Source organism: Hoplias malabaricus, chromosome 5 (assembly GCF_029633855.1).
Source record: "Hoplias malabaricus isolate fHopMal1 chromosome 5, fHopMal1.hap1, whole genome shotgun sequence".
NCBI classification, from domain to species: Eukaryota; Metazoa; Chordata; class Actinopteri; order Characiformes; family Erythrinidae; genus Hoplias; species Hoplias malabaricus.
In genome coordinates this window covers 26,814,807-26,835,539 of record NC_089804.1, presented here as the reverse complement: position 1 = coordinate 26,835,539, position 20,733 = coordinate 26,814,807, and the positions used below count along the sequence as shown (strand labels likewise).

The 20,733-nt window shown below is 38.2% G+C and overlaps 2 protein-coding genes across 2 annotated transcripts in view; both read right to left on the bottom strand.

Annotated features, from left to right (window-relative positions):
- draxina (dorsal inhibitory axon guidance protein a) overlaps window positions 1-4,176 on the bottom strand; it is a 36,170-nt gene extending 31,994 nt beyond the window's left edge. The window contains exon 1 of the mRNA XM_066671186.1: window positions 2,552-4,176. The gene's annotated coding sequence lies outside the window, so the exon portion shown is untranslated. The remainder of the gene's footprint in view (window positions 1-2,551) is intronic.
- Window positions 4,177-4,257: 81 nt separating this feature from the next.
- Window positions 4,258-20,254, bottom strand: pank4 (pantothenate kinase 4 (inactive)). Its single transcript, XM_066671184.1, has 19 exons — window positions 20,131-20,254; window positions 18,398-18,492; window positions 17,379-17,590; window positions 16,723-16,906; window positions 16,273-16,365; window positions 15,995-16,148; window positions 14,838-15,019; window positions 14,581-14,662; window positions 14,223-14,323; window positions 11,137-11,292; window positions 10,699-10,811; window positions 10,222-10,309; window positions 9,605-9,756; window positions 8,299-8,354; window positions 6,825-6,874; window positions 6,221-6,325; window positions 5,102-5,202; window positions 4,658-4,726; window positions 4,258-4,486 (listed from the first exon to the last, which is right to left on the bottom strand). The coding sequence occupies exons 1-19, from the start codon at window positions 20,252-20,254 to the stop codon at window positions 4,258-4,260; spliced, it is 2,346 nt and encodes a 781-aa protein (XP_066527281.1).
- Between the last annotated feature and the right edge of the window lie 479 nt (window positions 20,255-20,733).

Below are 20,733 nucleotides of genomic sequence, written 5' to 3'. Positions count from 1 at the left end.
ATTTTAAACATTTTCACAAACAACCATCTTAATAAAGTCCAGTAGAAAGATGAACTTAGTTCAATGACACACAAATGTTTGACGCAATGCTTTTGTACTGGATGAACTTGAGACAAGCGAGAGAAAACTGCCACAAAAAAACAAGGCCATTTTGTCCTCCTAAGCTGGTAGCAGTTTCATAAACATGAATAAAGTCTAAATAATTGGGGGTCGTAAGCCTAGAAGTAATGGTTATGACTGCTGCAAATATCCTGGTCATATTCCACCCTCAAATAAATTTTAAAACATACACTGTAGCCAGGTCTGAGAAACCTCACAGAAACCCATTAACAAAACTGCTACATAATGATGAGTTTTCAATGTACAATGCTACACTGAGCTAGAATCATTACTATGCTCGTTGTTGCCATAGTAACCAGCAAACGTGGCAATAAACATACATTGTATATCATGTGTGACTAGCCTGTTAGCTTAAGGCAATTGTGTTTCCTTCAGGCCATATTACTTTGTGGCTAAAGAGCTGGGTAAAGACACTATGAATGACCAAATATGTAAAATATAAATACATTTTCAGCCACTCTTTGATTTTGCTTTATCAAAAATGTAACATTTTCTGTGAATATTTTCACTCCACAGCTAATGTTAGCACAATCACACAACAAAACCAGATTCCATACAGATCTAGAATTGAGACTTTTTACATGGATACAAAAAGAATATAATTTGAAAATAACAAATTCTAAAAAAATAACGTGAGTTTCACATGATCCTGGAGTGTATTTTTTGACAATATCTAAACACTTAAACCAGCTACAACAGATAACAACAGCAGCAAACCTTAGGGACAATATTCATGTAAAATGATTTTATGGTAAGCCACAATGTAAATAATACGAGATAAAATGTAATCCCTTTTTGTTTGTCTACATAATATATTGAAGAGATTTAAATACTCTGGTGGTCCGAATGCAACCATTGTTTTAAAATCTTAGTGAGGTTGAATGGAGTCTGTAAGGTTTGTCCTACCTAGCAACAGGCCATAGTCGTGGGCAAAGAACTATAAGGTCAATTTATATCCCTTAAATCCCTATATAATACTGAACACAGATGGTATATCCCCTTTTTGTTTGCAATTAAATAAAAAATTACAAGTCTTTTTTTTTTTTATCATTTTACACACAGATACATCACACACATACACACACTGTTGCACTAAAGCAGTAATATTAAGGGCCTAAATCTGTGCAAACCATGTTTATGTGGGCTGATTTTACTCAGACAGAAGTGTGCGCAATCTTAATATGTCTTATTTTCAGAGGCACAGTACTGTGCAAAAGTCTGAGACCTTTCATTTATTTAATAATCTGTCAAAGCGGTCTTTAAGTACAAGTTGTTCACTCGTCAGGAAACACTTGTGATTACATATTTCTGAGTATGAGATATAATTGCAAAAGCAAAGGGTGAAGTAAAAGAAAAATAAGTGGGAACAGATTCCTTGAAAGATCCATAAGAGACCAAATATAACACCATCAGACAAACAGCACTCAAAGATTTCATATATGTGAGAAGAATATCAAGCTCAACTCATATGTATATAATTATAAAAAATATATCTAAATAAATAAATAAATGTCAAAATTATGGGTCTGAAAGGATATGTAACTTTCAAAAGACTGTTACTGAAAAAAGGAAATACACAAAAAAACTAAATGTTAAAAACATAACTTATAAAGAATTTAGCTGCTGTTGGATTGATGGCCTCAGGCATTGATTTTACAGTAAAGAGCAGAAAAAGGGTAACCGACAGAACTTTGGAGATATCACTGCACAATTCTTTATAAAACAGAAAGCAAGTCTTAAAAAAAAGAAAAGAAAGTATACGAGGAGGAGGGAGGGGATGAAAGCAAAATGCTGATTTCTTCATATTATATTCAGTACGGGGGTATTTGTGTTGTTGTTTTCTGTTAAGATATTTCTCATTATGTACTTTATGGTCAAAAAGTAATAATTTGCACTAAAACAGCACACACCTGATACAATCAAGATAATCATTGACAACAGACATTTCTTAACACACACATTCTCTCTCTCTCTCTCTCTCTCTCTCTCTCTCAGAAGATAGAGCTGCAGAAATGAGGCAATTTTGTGCTCTACGACCCTGAAGTGTTTTAAACTTAAAAACATTCCACAAACACAGACAAACGGCAAACATAAGGATTAATGCTGTATTACAGACCCATCTGTTGTGTGTATAAATATTCAGCAAATATATTGATTATCAACCACTGGCCACTGTAATATGCTAATAAGCCTGTAGTTTGAGTATACTGGCTTCAGATGAATTGTTGCCATGGACTCCAACAAACATATATTAATTTGGTGTAAATAATGCAATCCAATCCATAAACAATAGTATTTTAATATATTGCAATTGCAACACAGCAACACTATCATTTTCTTAACCCTAGTTACTAGTGGCTTCTTAAAGAGGAATTCCACCTGATTTTACAAATTTTCTGCTTAAATAAATGGTTAAAATGTAAATAAATACCTTCAGAGTAGTTTGATGAGCAATTATCCATTCTAGGAAAATGAAACACGACAGTACTCTTTACAGTATCTTTGAAAGGAATCAGACATCTGAGGACTTTAACACCTCTAAAAGCACCATCACAGGAAGCACACAGCACCCAACTTGGTTAAACAGATGTTTCCTGATGTCTGAGACATTCATTAATGAGAGATTTGAGGTAAGAGCTACATGCAGAGCTAAATAAGACAAAATAGCACAGCATGATAATTAGTCTTTTTACTATTAGCAACATTACACTTGTCTTAGATTGACTCCTAAAGAAAAAGCCTACATTTACGATTCTAGATTCTGATCACCACCCGTGTAAGTTGATGTCTTTTATTTTTTCTTCAATGAACGATTTCACATCCAACCACTCTAAATGACTTTGAATTCATTTGGAATACCTTTGGAATTCATATCTAGACCTTTCCAGAGGAGCTACATTATTTAAATGATGAGACTCGATTGAATTAGATTAGAGAAAACAAAAGCTGTGCTTTTCAATAAAACTGCAAAGCTTTCTGAGAAACATTGAGGAAACATATGCGATTAAAAGGTGCCATAAGTAAAAACGTTCACCAGTTTGATGAAACAATTCCACAATGTTTTGCTCATATTTTAAATTACAAATTAAAGAATTAAAGCTCTTTTAGCAGCTCTCAAATGGTGAAATACTGTTACCTAGTGGTAACGCCATGCTATAACGGTTTGAACGAATACAATTATCCCACAATGAAAAGAAACGTCGGCAGCATTTCTAAATGGCAGTGAGAGAAAAAAGTATTGCAAAGTGTTTATATTATCTACATTTCATGCAAAAGACTGAGTCTGACTTTATGGTACTCCCTCGAAGGTCAGCACACTGATTGAGGGTCAAGGCACATTTACAGATATGTTACAATGAGTTTTATCCATCAAATTCATGACTAACCCAAAGCTCAATATCTCAGCTTCATACTTTCATCTCAAACTGAACACAGAGAGTAAGGTAGGTTAAAGCACCATGCCAGCTAATGTGTGTTATACTGGAGGTCAATTGAGTTAATAAGTGAAGAACAATAACTGTTCACAGAGGGCAGCAATGAGCTCTTTGAATTACTTGAGTGCAAAAGAGACAATGTGCAGCGTAACACAAAGGGAGATGCACATGACTTCTTTAATATTTTATGTTTTCATCAGTGCTTTTCTAATAGTTGCCTTTATATTGGTTTTATACTGATTGTTTTCTTAACACGGGTGGGTGTAACTAAGGCCACAGCGCACAGGCTGAATTGAAATCTCACCTTGTCATTTGATTCCGAATCCCATGGGGTGTCTCTCCTAGTGATGGAATCTGATTGGAGGACAACTCAATTCAATCTCGTCACGAGAGGGGAAAAAAAGAAAAAAAATTCTCCCAAACATAATAACAGTGGTCATTTCAGAAGCACATTCAATTTCAGAGCAGGCACCCTCGCAGTCATGACAATCGAGGCCCACTTATTATTGATTCTGATAAAATAATTCCACCATCGCGTACACAATCATCATGTCAATTCCAAGAAATAGCACAGAGGCACAGAAGTGACCGGGTGCTTTAGAGGCCTCCTAGTGCTTACCATGGTAATCTCTTACTTGAGATGAGAGCACATGAGGAAAAAAAAAATAAAAAATAAACGAAAAAAAAACAAAAAAACCCTGCTTTAATGTTCCTCCAGGGCTTTGGGAGGAACCTCGTACTTGAACACCACGCTAAAGATCTTGCCCCCAAGCCGATCTGCAAGCCAGGAGTTTTTGATGACAGCAAGTTTGAGGCTCTCACAGCTCAGCATGGCATAGTAATTGGTGTGGATTGCACGGCCCATGCCTTCTATGATCACCAGGTCAGTCCCCTTCTCTCGTACCACTGTGGCCAGGACTTTGTCCAGTCGACTGAAAAATAAATAAATAGAATACAAAATTTAGCCACACAATTTCAACAATGCTAAGTTGTGTTCATATGTTACCATTACTTGTTAAGTTTGTCAGGCTTGAGACGTTAAAGTATAAAACTACAGAATCAGCCATGCTTTAACATAAAATCCCAACAAGAATCCCACTCACCTCAAGTCTAAACAGGGGGAACTAGACCCACTCTGGACTAATGTTAACCTGTCCTCCTTAACTGCAGTCCTGAAAACAAGCAGCAAAGGAAACAAAGGGAATTCAGTAAGTGGTTGTGGTGCAACAGGTAGCGTCACTGTCAGACAGCCCCAGAGTCCTGAGGCTGTGGGTTTAAACCCTTGGGTCTGGGGTCTGTCTGTGAGGAGTTCTCAATATGTGGTGGGTTTCTTCTGGATGTTCAGGTTTCCTCCCACAGTTGAAATCTGTCTGTGTAAAGGTGTGTGTGTGTGTGAATGTGTGAGTGTGTGACGCCAGGTTATGGAGGGTATGGCTCCAGACCCACTGCATTTATGAATATGATAAAACATTAAGAAAAAATGAATCAATAAATAATTAATTTAATGCTTTGAATCACTTAACTGTGAGGATTCTGTTTGTACTTACTGTATAACAGGATCCATAGCAGCTATTCTCTCAGTGACAATCAGCAGTTCACTGTTAGTCACATCATTCAGAGCAGGGCCTGAGTTGCTAGCAAGAACAACCTGAAAGACACGTCTGCATGCATAACTATACTTTAACCATGGATATGTAATGTATACAAGTACACACAATTCACACCCAAACTGTGTCACAGCTTTCGCACACGTCACACTTAGCATTCTTAAATTACATTTAGCAAATGTAGAGTAACTGTGCTTGAAAACATACCAACATGAATGCTCTATAGGGAAAAAACGTTGGTACGTTTTCAACAACAATTACTCTATTTACTGAATGACATTACATAGTTTGTTAGGTTTCTAAGTGAAGATAACACCTTCTCTATGGGGAACAAACTCCTTACAACATAAACCGTGTCATAGCTTTTGCAAATGTCATTCCTAGTATTCTGTAATCTGAATAGATATTCAAAACGTACAAGTCTACCATGCCTAAACAAGTCAGGAGACAGTCTTTTTAGATGGCTATCAATATTGTGAAGCAAGAAACACAGTGCAACACAGCTCCAAGGACCTGGAGGTTGTGGGTTCAATTCCCGCTCCGGGTGACTGTCTGTGAAGAGTGTGGTGTGTTCTCCCTGTTTCTGCGTGGGTTTCCTCCGGGTGACTATCGGTGAGGACTGTGGTGTGTTCTCCCTGTGTCTTTGTGGGTTTCCTCCGGGTGACTGTCTGTGAGGAGTGTGGTGTGTTCTCCCTGTGTCTGCGTGGGTTTCCTCCGGGTGACTGTCTGTGAGGAGTGTGGTGTGTTCTCCCTGTGTCTGCGTGGGTTTCCTCCGGGTGACTGTCTGTGAGGAGTGTGGTGTGTTCTCCCTGTGTCTCAGTGGGTTTCCTCCGGGTGACTGTCTGTGAGTGTGGTGTGTTCTTGTGACTCAAAAGTGTCCGTAGGTGTGAGTGTGTGTGTTGCCCTGTGAAGGACTGGCGCCCCCACCAGGGTGTATTCCCACCTTGCACCAAATGATTCCAGGTAGGCTCTGGACCCACCACGACCCTGAACTGGATAAGCGCTTACAGATAATGAATGAATGAATGAATGATTGAAGAAACTGTGCATTATACCTACCTCTGTGCCTCTGATGAGGAGTTCTCTAACAAAAGGGAAAACCCCTAGTATGATATCCATTCCACTATTATCTACGAAAAACAACGCACATTTATGAGGAGGACCCTGCAAAAAAAATAAAAAATTAAAAATCAACAAGAAAGCATTCAATCACATCCAAGTCACATTTCACAGTACCAGGACAATTTGTACGCTCTAAAGACACAAGAGCTGAGGTGGAAACAAATCTATGTTCTTTCATTATATTGCAAAAATTATACCTCATATTGGGGGGGGGGGGGCATTGGTAACACTTTACTGTAGGTCATCATTAATCAGTATGCATGGCACCTACATAAGCCTTTAATGACAACTGACATAGATCTACACTTTAACATCCGTCAGAGCTGAAACTAAATAAAGCAGTATTTATGAAAGCTGATGCCTGTTGGAATAAAATACCTTTATGAATGTTTATGTGTGTAAGTTGTAATGCAGTGCTGTATACAGCAACAACACTGTATAACAATATTTGTGAACTATTCTCACTAACATGGAGTGTACATTAAATCCATTAATAATTAGTTACAATGTAAACATGTGTAAAATTACACAAAGTTCTCACCTTTAGCCTTTCAATCCACTGGTTGTAGGCATCCACAAGCCAAGGACGCTCTAGGAGAATAATAATGATAAAAAAGAAAAAACTTTGATAAAAAAGAAAAAAAATTGACTCCCATTTCCTTGGGTGCGATGAGGCTCTGCCACATTGCTGTTGCAGATTTTAATATTTTAACATTGTTAGCAAAGTCAGTTCATTTGACATGTAACACTGGGGTTGTATTTACTTTAGACTTTGATGTGTGTGACTGGAAAGGAACAAAAACCCCAAAACTAATACTCTAGTCACAACACTTGTATGGAGTAAACTTTTTTCAGTGCCCACACTTGAGTGAGCTTTTAAGATTAGCAAATTGTAGCTTTAGCAATTTAGCATTAGTGTAAATAGCAGACATCGAAATTCGTGCTAAGTTAAGCCGTATCTACGCTTCGTCTCCCCACATTCACCCACCTACCCCCCACCTCCCGTCATACAGCCAGTGCCTTTGTTACTCCTCCAGCCTGTCGTCATGTCTTCAAGGTAGCGATGTGTAACCACTTAAAACTTTATTTCTTTTTTATTTTTAGTAATGCTACATGTATTTTTTTTTTACTAATTTGAGAGTGTTGTAAACATATATCAGTGCAAAAGGGTGACTTTCGGGGTGGGGGCTGGAATGCATTAATTGCTTTTCCATTATTTTAAGTGGGGAAAATTGACTCGAGAAACGAACTTTTCCACTTACGAACCGGGTCAAGGAACGGATCAAGTTCGTAGGTAGAGGTTCCACTGTATCTATTTTTTGTTTCTCTATTTGAAACTATTTTATTTATTTTAGAAACTACTTTATTGTTTCTCACTGGTGGCAAACTCAACAAAAAACTATCTTTTGTCTCATTTATGTCAAGTCAGTGAAGCAACTGAAAAATGTCCTAAGTACAGACTTTTGACATGGAACATAAATAGAATTATTTGTAAATAAATTTGTATTATATTTAAACATTAAATAAAAAGTGGTTTGAGATTTCTCTCTACATTTCTGTGGATAAAACAAGCCCAGTTTCTATTACAAAGGTATCACTTTGAAACCTCTAAAAGTACCTGTAACCTGTAAAAGTAAGATCCAAAACAACCTGCTGATATACAAAACTGTTAGTGTTTCTACAACAGATTTTAGTACATTCACTGTCCATAAAAAGGAAGTTTGTTTGAAAACCAGGTTTATTAAAAACACTTTATATTAAATGGTATGTTAATGTTAGTATTATTATTACCAACATTATTATTATTAATGCTTTATTAATATTTAATACTTCTTAATCTTAATCTAATCTTACAAAATCTAAAATAAAATTAGTCATCAATAGTATCAATAACTAATAATTCTGACAATTCTAAACAATCTTAACTACCATAGTTTAACGTACAAATATTGTAAAATGTTTCCAGTTATTATAATTATATGTGACTACCTGGTTCTCTGGATGAAAAGGCATACCTTGTAACTGTTGTTTTGCCTGTTCAAACCCAAACTCGGGGTCTGATTCAAGAACACTGTAGAACAAGAAAGATAGAGTGTGAGAACTTGGGCAACCAATTTTTACAATATTCCCACTGATAATACTATATCAATGTTTGGAAATAATGTTCAAATGCTCACAAGTAACAGTTAAAATTATCAAAACCAGAGGCGATTGCTCTAAGACTGCAAGGGAAGCTCAGCTTCCCCTAAAATGTCAAAAAATAAGTGATCAAATATATTCTGTTGTGTGTACTTGTCAGTGAATAAACATGCACTACAACGTGCTCAACTTTTGTTCAGAATCAGCTTCTTATCACTGGTAAAGACGCGGCTTTCCTCTCAATGATTCCCGCAGCTTCACAGTGCTTTAAACAGTCACAGAGTTCAATAGTGAAGCACCGAAGTGCAGCGAAACGAGACGAGTCATTGGATAAATGCTGGGCTTTGTCCCGCCCATCGGACGCTCAGCGTCTGCATGATGATTGGATGATCTGTCTGAGGCAGAATCCCTTTTTGATTAACAGCGAAATGAGCGAATCAGCGATCCTTTGGTGTAAAGATCCGTGGGAGCATTACATTTTCATTCTGTTCTGAGTTGAACCAGACTTTCTTAATCCTCTTAGCGGCATTTTCTTTGTTAAACACGACTAGTGACAAATCGAGCTTCTATTTCTGGTGGGGTTTTTTTGTAGCTGCTTGTGTTTGGAGACTGACTTCTATCACTCTTTCTGACTTCTATCACAGTTTCTGTCCAGTGGGTGCTGCTGAGCCCCTCCACCGTCACAAAGCACTCACAGGCGGACACACTTCACATGGGCCAAGGCCGTTTAAACAGCCTAGCTCTGCTGGCCATTGAGAGGACACTAGTCAAGTCCCTGGAAAAGACGCCTTGTTGAACGGAGGGTAGAATTTACGCATATATAAACTGACACATTTTATGATGTAGGCCGAAATTGAGCTTCCCCTCCTTGAAAGACCAGCATCCGCCAAAAGTTAAAACTAAAATCTTGTGGTGGGTAAATTTATAGATTGATTTAAATATATTGGGTATGTGACACAAATTTCAAAATGTTTATACAAAAACAGTAAAAATAATTAAACTTTATTAAGTTATTAAAGTACATCAGCAGATTAAAAGGAATGTTGTTCAATAAATAATTGCAAGGCTTTTGATTTTATTTATTATGGACACAAAATATTATTAAGATATTAAGAAGTAATCGCAGACCTATGGTGGCATATATACAACAGCTCTCTTGCTCATATATTTCACAGCACTCACTCAGACACAGCTTTGGCTCCCCAATCAAAGACGTTGCCGGCAAGGAGGCCTCTAACCAGAGCAAACTGCCTGTGTTCCCAGCTGAGCTCGTCCAGAGAATTCACCACCTTTTGGTAATATTTCAGCGCCATGTCATTCTCCCGCTGCTTTATCTGTGGACACACAAACAGAAACACAAGCTTAGATTGGCTTGTTTGTTACATAAAACACATGTCTTGCATATGGAGTTTTTGCTAAAGCCAATTCGAGAAATTAATATAGATACCAGGAAATACCAGGAGTTATTCACATAACCAAGTAATTAGCTCAGGCCAAACAGCCTCAAACCCAAACAGACCTGTTTATGTGGATTCTCATGCTGTATCACAGGTGTTCTATATTTCCTGATCAACTACATTTTTCAAAAGGAAGACATTATTAGGGGGAAAGGTTAATTCCCTGTAAAAGTTTCCCAATAAAAAAAGAAAAGAACAAAATACTGCACTCAAACTTATGACAGCTATTGTATTGAAGCTGCTTCCTGGGAGCCTGAGGCTTTCTCTGTTCAAGCACAGATGATCCAAGCATCTCTTAATTATAAAACCATTTCAAAAGAGAACAATGAGAGCAATTCAAACCTTGGAATAGGGGTCAGGAAAGTTAAATTCATTCAGACAGTGCTCTCTTGTGTCCAGCAGACTTCGAACAGTCAGGGATCCATAAGCGCTTTAGAAGAAGGAAAAATATAAACGTTAAAGAGATAAAAGATTCCAGACACCAGTCACCTATCGCTGACACAAAATGTTCCATTGAAGACCCAATCGCTATTGAAAAGCACCTGCAGTAAATCGGATGCTCTGCATTAACGCTTAAGGGCACTATACTTAATGACAATTTCATCACACTCAATTTTAATGTTGTTTTAAAAGTATTAATATTAGAGGTTAAAGTTTGATGGTGATAGCAGTTTTCTGTGATTTTGAATAATCAATGCTAATATTGATATCACAATTATATCGTGTTGACCAAAATGAAGAAATATACCATGATATAAATATTGGAAGTATCGTCCTGCCCTAGCTAGGAGTGATAGGCTGTGTCCAGTGTGTTCTTACAATGGTTGGTGGCGGAGCGTCTGCAGCTTGTGTCTGTATTTCTGTCTGAACTTCTCTGCCCTCTCTGCTGCCTCAGGCTGGTCTTTCTGGCTGGCCAGGGCTCGCTTCACCACCTGTACAAACATCAATGAAGTCCCAACAGAAAATTCTCTTATTAATGTCCTTAAACTCATTGGCCATTTCATTTGGAATATCTAGCTGGATTTTGAGGTTTTAAGCATCATTATATCAGGTAAGCAATAGGATGGAATAGGGAAAAAGGATCTACAATATGTGTGTGTGTGTTTGTTTATGTGAACAAATGTGCAAAATTGCATGTGTGTTTATGTATATTATAATAGTATATTATAGTACAAAATGGCTATAATATTAACCGTATAATTAAGTGGTTTAGAACATCCAACTTGTCTGTTCTACAAACCAACAGAAAGGCCTCACCCCATCCAGTGCGTCCTCAAAACAGTAGAGCCAGTACTCTCTGGCCAGAGCATCCTCTGTCAGGTCCACGGTATCTGGGATGTAGGAGGTGGGGTCGTGAAGAAGAGGCAGATTCACCAACTGCCTCTCCAGACGGTCCATCTCCAACATATCAAACTGGACACAGGAGTAAGAACATGATTTAGCAGGGAAAAAGAAATTGTGCTCATAATTATAAAGCTCTTGTATTATATTTACACCATGTGCAATCTTTCAGCCATGACATGTTTGGGATTCAAAGTTTAGTTCACGCTATTGTGCAGAAGGGGTTACATGATATGGTAAATGATTTCACAGCTGTGATGTGGTCAAAGTAGGCCATCACAGCGGTAATGATGTTCACAATGGCATCATGTATGCTCTGGTTTTACTTTTATGTAATGGTTCTGCAAATGAGTGAACAGCGAGAAATATAGCCATGTACACCTGATATTTCCATGTCTCTTGAATGTATCTCCAGTGACTATGTGATCAGATTTCATGTCTAGGTGAAGGGTACTGTGCACATTTGCTACATCCGTTTCTGCTGTATTTATCACAAAACACAAATGTGTCAGGCAACATTGTTTGTTACACGTACAATGTTTGTTTTGTAAAGAAACAGGAGGCGATAGGAACAAAAATGCTACACAGCTGTTTTGGTCTCTGCAAGGCTGATCTAACTAACCTAGGGCTGGAAGATGTAGTCAATATTTTTTAATCACAATATATTTGTAAACAAATACTGATATCCATAGGACCATAAAAGCAAACGTAAAATTGCCCTGAACAGACAAGAAACATGACATGACCGTCAAACATAAACGTCTTGGCTTCTCATTCATTCATTGTCTGTAACCGCTTATCCAGTCCACGGTCGCAGTGTGCCGGAAGCCTACTAAGAATCATTGGGAGCAATGGACATTTTTGAGACACTTTTGAGACCAATCCACCTACCAATGTGTGTTTTTGGACTGTGGGACGAAACCGGAGCACCCGGAGGAAACCCAAGCATACACAGGGAGAACACACCAAACTCCTCACAGACAGTCACCCGGAGGAAACCCACGCAGACATAGAGAAAACACCACACTCCTCACAGACCGTCACCCAGAGGAAACCAATACAGACACAGGGAGAACACACCACACTCCTCACAGACAGTCACCCAGAGGAAACCCACGCAGACACAGGGAGAACACACCACACTCCTCACAGACTGTCACCCGGAGGAAACCCACGCAAACACACCAAACTCCTCACAGACCATCACCCATAGGAAACCCACGCAGGCACAGAGAGAACACACCACACTCCTCACAGACAGTCACCCGGAGGAAACCCACACAGACACGGGGAGAACACACCACACTCCTCACAGACAGTCACCTGGAGGAAACCCACACAGACACAGGGAGAACACACCACACTCCTCACAGACAGTCACCCGGAGGAAACCCACACAGACACAGGGAGAACACACCACACCCCTCACAGACAGTCACCCGGAGGAAACCCACACAGACACAGGGAGAACACACCACACTCCTCACAGACAGTTACCTGGAGGAAACCCACACAGAAACAGGGAGAACACACCACACTCCTCACAGACAGTCACCCAGAGCAGGAATCAAACCCAGGTCCCTGGAGCTGTGTGACTGCGACACTACCGGACACTCCCCCCCGCCATGTTTTGTCAGTATAAATATGTTTAAACTAACTTTAAAATTGAGGGCAGTGAACTGGCAGCATCCTGTAAAGTCAGTGACCGATGCTGTAAATAATGCAGTTTTAAATATTGAATATGTGTTTAAAAATTTTATAGTTGTTTGTGAGACATTTTATATTGCAATATATATTGACATTTAATCATTGTCAAGCCCTAAACCAACCATTAATAAAAGTGTATACCCTACAAGTCACCTACACCATTTTCTACACCAGACAAATCTAAAGATCACAACTTTGTATGTCAAACATGCTTTGGCCATTCTACTAGATTTTGAGATCACTATAAGCGTCTGTTTAAAACTGGCATTACATCACACTTTGAGGAATTACATATTATTAGAAGGCAGCATATTGATGAAAACACCAACTGGTCAGGACACTAAAGCCAAACATCTCTAGCATTAGTATTTAGGAGTTGCAAAACTGCAAGCATAGGTGTCTTGAGCTAAATCAGCTACATAACAATACAGCAAGGGTTCCCATCTAAACCTGTCAAAACATACCCCATTAGTACATATATCACACAGCGGCAAACTCTCAGGACCATGAGCGTACAATCAGAATCAATGCAACAATTCCAACATATAAAATTCAAAGAACATTAACATATGTTTGAACAGCAATAACACCATACTGTGCTATAAACAACACTGAGGGCAGATGTTAGAGGCAAAGAACACAAACTGAGTGTCAGCACTTCTCAATCAAATAGACAAAAAAAACAAAAGGGCAGAAAGCTGCAAGCGAAAGCACTCATGGAGAGGTACTTACAGGAAACTGATGGAAAAAGTTTAGGATAAGATGGAAGATGAATGGAAAAGAAGTAACATAAGAATGTTAGGGAAAACATGGAAGAAATTGAATAAATGAATGCTATTGATAAAAATCAATAGCATTTTCAGTAAAGCTCATTCTTGGGGATGGGCGTTATTATTTGCATATATGAATATTCAAGAAACTATGTAATATATATTTTTTTTCTTGTCCCTTTTAGTTATGAAAAATAAAAATACAAACTAGAAGCCAATTTCTGTCTCCATGAATTAAATATTCTTTATGTGAGAGGTCAATGGTGATACACCATGACGTGAGTCTGTCCAAATTCATTTATTAATTCGTGTTCAGGAATTGAGTACTGGATTGCGGGAGTAGGGAATAGTTTCAGTTCTAAACAGTTACGTGTTTAAAAAATTTCAGTACATTGTATACATTTTTGCTTGGACTGTTAATATATTACTTAATTAAAATGCCCAACCGTGCTCCTTATTTGGCAACTCTAATCTCTCCACTGGAAACATGGAATAGAGAATGTTAGTGTATGAGTTTTTACTCACAGTTCCGCTGCGAGCTCTCTGCATGGGGTACAGATCTGGAGACACACTCATCAGACCTGAGCTGCCAGCGTAGTTCTCCCCCCAGCTGTACTGGTTAGGATCTAAACAGAAAGAACACACACATCTTTAGCATCTACTGGGACATCCCACACATCAAGAGACAGTCACTCTTAATTTTGAATTAAGTTAGAAAAACCACTTCAAAAAAGCGTGCGAACATAAGACAGAATTTTCTATTACTCTTGGTATATATTGCTTTATATTCCTCATTATACTGAGAAGGCTGAATGCAAGTAAATATATTACTATTTATAAAGTCTTTGAAACATACATCTCTCTGTATTAGAAAACAACTTACTGTCTTCTTCTGCCCCTTTCAGAAAGGCCCCAATGGCACCTAAATAGCCTTCGTGCCTTAAAAACAAAGCCTGCACCTCCCCCTGCGAAATAAGACACATTTTAGCATTCAAAAATACTTATTTAAGTAGGACAGTACGTAACATCAAAAAACACCTGCACCTAATGCATCACAGCATTTCATATGAAATGTGTAATCATATGCAATATTCTAAGCTGTTTATCGCTTGCCATCTTTCTAAGGTGACATGATGTTACCTTCGTAAAGAAGTTGATGCTGTAAGTGATTGTGTGCATGGTAACAGGATGCCCACGGATGAAGAATCCTCCAAAATACACTCTGGTCAGGTTATGCAGTCTGGCATACAGGCAGGCCAGCTGACCGATATCATTACTGATCATGTGCAGCAGGCTCTTGGCCATGTCTTCTTTGGAGAATTCTGATCAAACATTGAGACATAATCAGAGTTTGAAGCTAGGGAACGTTCTTACAGGGTGTAAAATTTATAAAGCATAGACAAAAATCTAATTTTGCACAATGTTTCCCTTAAAAATACATTTGTTTCTTTACAGTAAAACAAAGAAACAACATAAATATATAGAATAGTAAAGGTTGAGAAACAAAAAATAAAATAAAATTATTACTAAACAAAAAAGCCTGGATTCAAGACAATGTACAGGGGGCACCTCGACTTACGACGTTGATCCATTCCTATGTCGCGTCGTAAACCGATTTTCGGTGTAAGTCGGAACATACATACATACTGTACGTAAATAACATACTGTAAGCACTTATCCTATCCTAACACCTATACTCCTCGGTCCCGAGCCGCGTAACCGTGTATTCTTCCGCCGCACACACCAAACACGAAATTCACGTTACGACGCAAAACCACTTAAGTCGAAACAAGCTTTATACAGTAAATGGGAGATGTGTCGTAACCACGAAACATCGTAACTCAGGACTGACGTAACCCAAGGACCTCCTGTATGTATTTGAAGTCAATGCAACTTGAAATATATGTAATTTTAAAAACTTACCAGAAAAAGCTAACTCTCTTTTTGCTGCCTTCAGCATAAGTTCAAGTAAGATTTAAAATTGTTGAAATATTTGTTTGATGTTTCAAGTAAAAGAATGCTACTCATTTTTTAATTTAACTCTTTTTTTAGTGCTGCTTTGTAATATTTCTTTGTTACATCTGAACTAAAAAAAACAGAACTAAAAGAGCTCTTCATCTTGGGACAAGACCCTTTTCTCCATTTCTTAGCAAGAGTAACAAAGAGAGTATGACAGAGGCTCCAGAACTGGGTGAAAGTTCACCTGCATGTGTTTGTGCGAGTAAAACTCTCGCAGTGTAACAATTAACAAAGGTGTGAAAAACCACTTCCGAAACATTGGACAAGGACCGCATCACCTTTGTCTGTGGTGGCAGATTTCCCAAAGCTGCTTGCTATGAGATCGCCTGTTAACCCTAACGAGCCATATGAACCCCCATAGATGTCCTTCACCAGCATGTCCACATTGATATGCTGCCCCTTGGAGGCCAGCTGCAGAAGTTCATCAAATCTCTGTCATGGTGAGAAGACAAATAAACCAATAACATTTTTAGCATTCAGTGTAATAAACACATCTTCAAGGACTGGCCTGGGATGAATATAAGATGTAACAAATGCGACCAAATGAAGAAATTACCTTGGTTTTTGTGAGCAAAGCTCCAAGTCCCCAAAACGTACCACCGCCGATAGAACTCCCACCAATGCGCTCAAATTTGTCTTCTGATTCTACCTATAAATAAGAGACAAAATGCTTAGAACATGTGTGGGAAATATAATGGCATGTTTTCATGGGCATTACATAAAAATATTATAAACAACTTGTAAACAATGCCCTTGAGTTTACAGTAACTGCATAAACTGCATGGCAACAATAATCTTGACTGGAGGTCAGCCATGTATTCCATTATAACCTTTACATAAATGACTTCTAGATATCAGCTGAGGGAATAGTTTCCTTCCTGGTCCTTTTTAAATATTTATTATACTGACAAAACTTGTACCTACAGCGTTCCATAGCCTTTACAAAACGCACTATTACTATTTTGCTGATAAAATCTCTACAAAATAATGAATCAAGGAGGTTTACCTTGACAATGGAAACCCCAGAGCCAATGTTAACTAAAAGATAGGGGAAGATGTCTGGGTGTGTGTTCTGGAAACGGAACTCAGAGTCTGCATGCTTCGCATAAACAAAAGCTTCATGGGGGATGTTCTTCAGCACAAAATTACAGCCTTTTATCAGACAGGTCATCTCATCCTCTTTATCTACTCTGTAAAGAAAAACATTTTAATTTTATTACAGATTATTTGTCTTCCTAATCCTGTCTGAAGCATTTCTGGTTACATTTATTTTGTTTAGTTATTCCACCCTCACATCTGATGATTGGGACTTTTGCTTAGGGTTCAGAATTGTATGGAATCCTGCAGGTTACAGTCTACTTCAGTCTAAACAAACAGGCTGCTGATCAAATATTATTACACAGAAATTATTGTTGAGGACAAGCACATCTGCTGACAGACACCTGCTGGCTGGCATGGTGCCGGGAAACAAATCCAAATATGCTTTCTTAGGACCACAGACCTTGGAAAGCTGAAGCTTCACTGGGAATCAAACCAATGTCACAATGACAGGACCAAAACATAGATCGCACTGCAACTTCAGAGCTCCACATAATTCATTTCCACTCATAGATAGGTACATGAACAAAATACATACGGTGCATGTGTTTCAGTTTTACTCACTTAAGTTTTAGCTTCTTCTCAATCAGATTCTTGAACTTGTAGGCCCCGCCTCCAGTGGCTTTGATGACTTTGGTTTCTGTGTTTACTAGGTGATCTTTAATGAAATCCAGACAGGTTTCAATATACATGTTCTCAAACTTGATGAAATGAAGTCGAGCTGTAATCTCCTCCTGTACAGAAATCTCATAGAGTGGCTCTCCATCTAAGTCTTGCTAAAAATACAAAAAATAAATAAATAAATTTAAAAAATAATTCAGTTTAAGAGCAAATGATAAGCCTTAATTTGTCACAAAGCAGGAAACCAGTCAATGAACCTGGACTGACCTATAACTAATAACACTGATATAAACTTTGGCACAACTTATGAATGTGGAATAAGTTACAGCTTTGACACAGATCAGATTTACAGCCAAGTCTGTTCACGTCCCAGAAAGCTTGCAGACAACCCCTTGCCCAATGTTTCTCCTAAAATCAAGGATATTAATACATTCTGAGAAAAAAAATAAATACATGGTAGAGGTACATTATTTGTCACACAGTGTACAGCAGTGTTAAAAGGTTCAGTTGTTCCCTAAAGTACATTACATTCTCAGTTTTCATTATAGAATTTTGTCAAATAAAAAAAACATAATATAAGTTCTGGAGATGAAATGGCGTCTGTGAAATCAACACAATTTTAATATCTACAATTACAATAGAATAACGTACAACTATGTTCCCTAATTAAAAGTACAAAGGGTACCACCACAGAGACAGCTAAAGGTACCACAACAGTGACAAATTTTCTGACACTGTAGGAGCTTTGCCCCACTTTGCAGCAACTGTGCAGTAAATTATTGCTCCAGCTCATTTCATTGGTACAGGATTGTGTTCCATAACTTGCTTGAATTCCCCTACTGCCTCCACTAGGTACTGGGCAAGTGAACTTAGTCTCAGTTGAAGCTGCTCCAGAAAGGCTTTATCCTAATAAAAGCTTGAGTTAGTTTCTTTACAAAATGAATCAAGTATAGAAGTCCTACCTGAATGCTTGCCTTCGTTGTATGATCAAATGATCTAACTTTGGCTACTTTGTGCTGAACAGTGGAATAATAGGCAAGTTTTGTCAAAGAACCACCTGCAGGATGAAAAGGCTGTCAGTGCAAATTTCACTTACCAGAGCCACAAAACAGAAAATATCTGCATGACATATAAGGTGGGAAATATAGAAAAACCCCATATCACAGTACTTCCAGACATCCATTCATTCATTATCTGTAAGCGCTTATCCAGTTCAGGGTTGCAGTGGGTCCAGAGCCTACTTGGAATCATTGGGCGCAAGGCGGGAATACACCCTGTAGGGGGCGCCAGTCCTTCACAGGACAACACACCTACGGACACTTTTGAATCGGCAATCCACCTACCAACGTGTGTTTTTGGAGCATGGGAAGAAACCGGAGCACCCGGAGGAAACCCACGTGGACACAGGGAGAACACGCCAACTCCTCACAGACAGTCACCCGGAGAGGGAATAGAACCCACAACCTCCAGGTCCCTGGAGCTGTGTGACTGCAACACTACCTGCTGCGCCACCGTGTAAACTTACATGTGATTTCTGAGTCTTCAATATCAATGTTACTATTGGCAAATGGTGTTAAATATGAGAACATAAGTTAAGGGACTATATTGCTTTATGACAAAATGCATAAGGTCCGATTAAAAATATGCATCTCCATATTTGTGGATTTTTAGTTTATAACATTTTTAACACACTTCCCACTGAATATTTCGATGAATGGGCCAACAGAAAAGCTCCAAAATTACTTGACATAAAATCTTTTTACACCAATTTCCATTGAGGGTTAAGGTTTTTTTTTTCCTTTTGGGAGATACAAGTTTTTCATTGGAAAACAACGATATATCACTTCACCATTAAATTATATTTGAAAATACACTGAAGCCAAATTTCTTCTAAAATAATGTTTCATGCAAATAGAAGTTATGTGAGAACATTATAAGAAAAGGCAGATATAAGCAGCATTAAATGTGTCTCAAATACAGCAGCCAGGGGTTGGGAATCTCACGTCCTGACCAATGCACTGTAACGCAATGCATTAGTCGACACCTCTAGAGGCCAAGAAGCTGGATCACAACAACAAAGGCAGACATTTTAATCCAGACTGACATTTTTCAAATAGGTTTACTCAGACAAAAAGATGCACTTGTGCTGACTGTATTTCTAAACTAACGTTATTTTAATCGTGTTATTTAAAATTGTATAGCTACTTCGTGCTAGTTATAAAAATAAATAATGTACTAGTTATGAATATGAAATAAACCTGCATAGTGCACCTTTAAACGGTTTCACGTATGGCTCTTATCACCACCACTATGAATGATTCTGATTCAGAAATTCGCTGGAACAAAGCATTTCGTGCAAAACTACTCAAAATACCTTGTACTTGTAATTCCGAGTTAACAATTTAATCCTATTTTAGAAAATAAGGAGATATTCCTTTAAGGAACAAGTCGTATTTGTCAGCCAACAGCAACAGCCCAGTCTGCGTTTCCAATGAGTCTTTTATAAGTGACCTGTGTAAAGTAGTGAAATAAACTGTATAAGATTCCGTGTGCGGAGCTGTTACGTACAGCACATTGTTCAGTGTCTCTACAAGTGAACTGTCAACTCAGCCAATCAACACAAAGTACAGCGCTCAAGCTTCCTAAACTCTGTATTCCAGAGGTGAAGGAAGCAGAGCTGAGTGTTTACTGATACCTATGTCTATGGCGAACCTCTTGGCGTTCTCTAAATTGCGGAATATTTCGTCTGGGGGGAGAGTAATGCTCTTGTCCAGACTGTGAGAAGATCTGTCCCTCTCGATCTCCGCGGGCGTCGCCATCTTCCTCCACTTGTTTTGCAAACGCAGCTGAACCTCAATCCCCAAAAAACTCCCTCCAACTTTCAACATAAAAGTCTCTCAAGTCAGGTCCCTGTGTCACATGGATATAACTGGATATTACAAATACTACTAATAATATTTTTAACAACAACAACAACAACAACAATAATAATAATAATAATAATAATAATAATAATAATAATAATAATAATAATAATAATAATAATAATATTCCTGGTATCACTGCTGCTAGCTGCTGGAGCTCTGCCCTGGCCTGGAAATAACAAAACATCCGTTATTTCTTTTATTTATCCGTTATTTAAAATTATTTTGTGACAGTCAGTCATGACTGATTTTATAACTATCTGTATGCATATATCAAAAGTGCCTCTCAAGAAAAACACTTTTCATGACACATTGGCCCTTTAAAGGTGCACTGATTTGGTTCCATTCAGAAAGATTGGTGCATTTCCACTTAC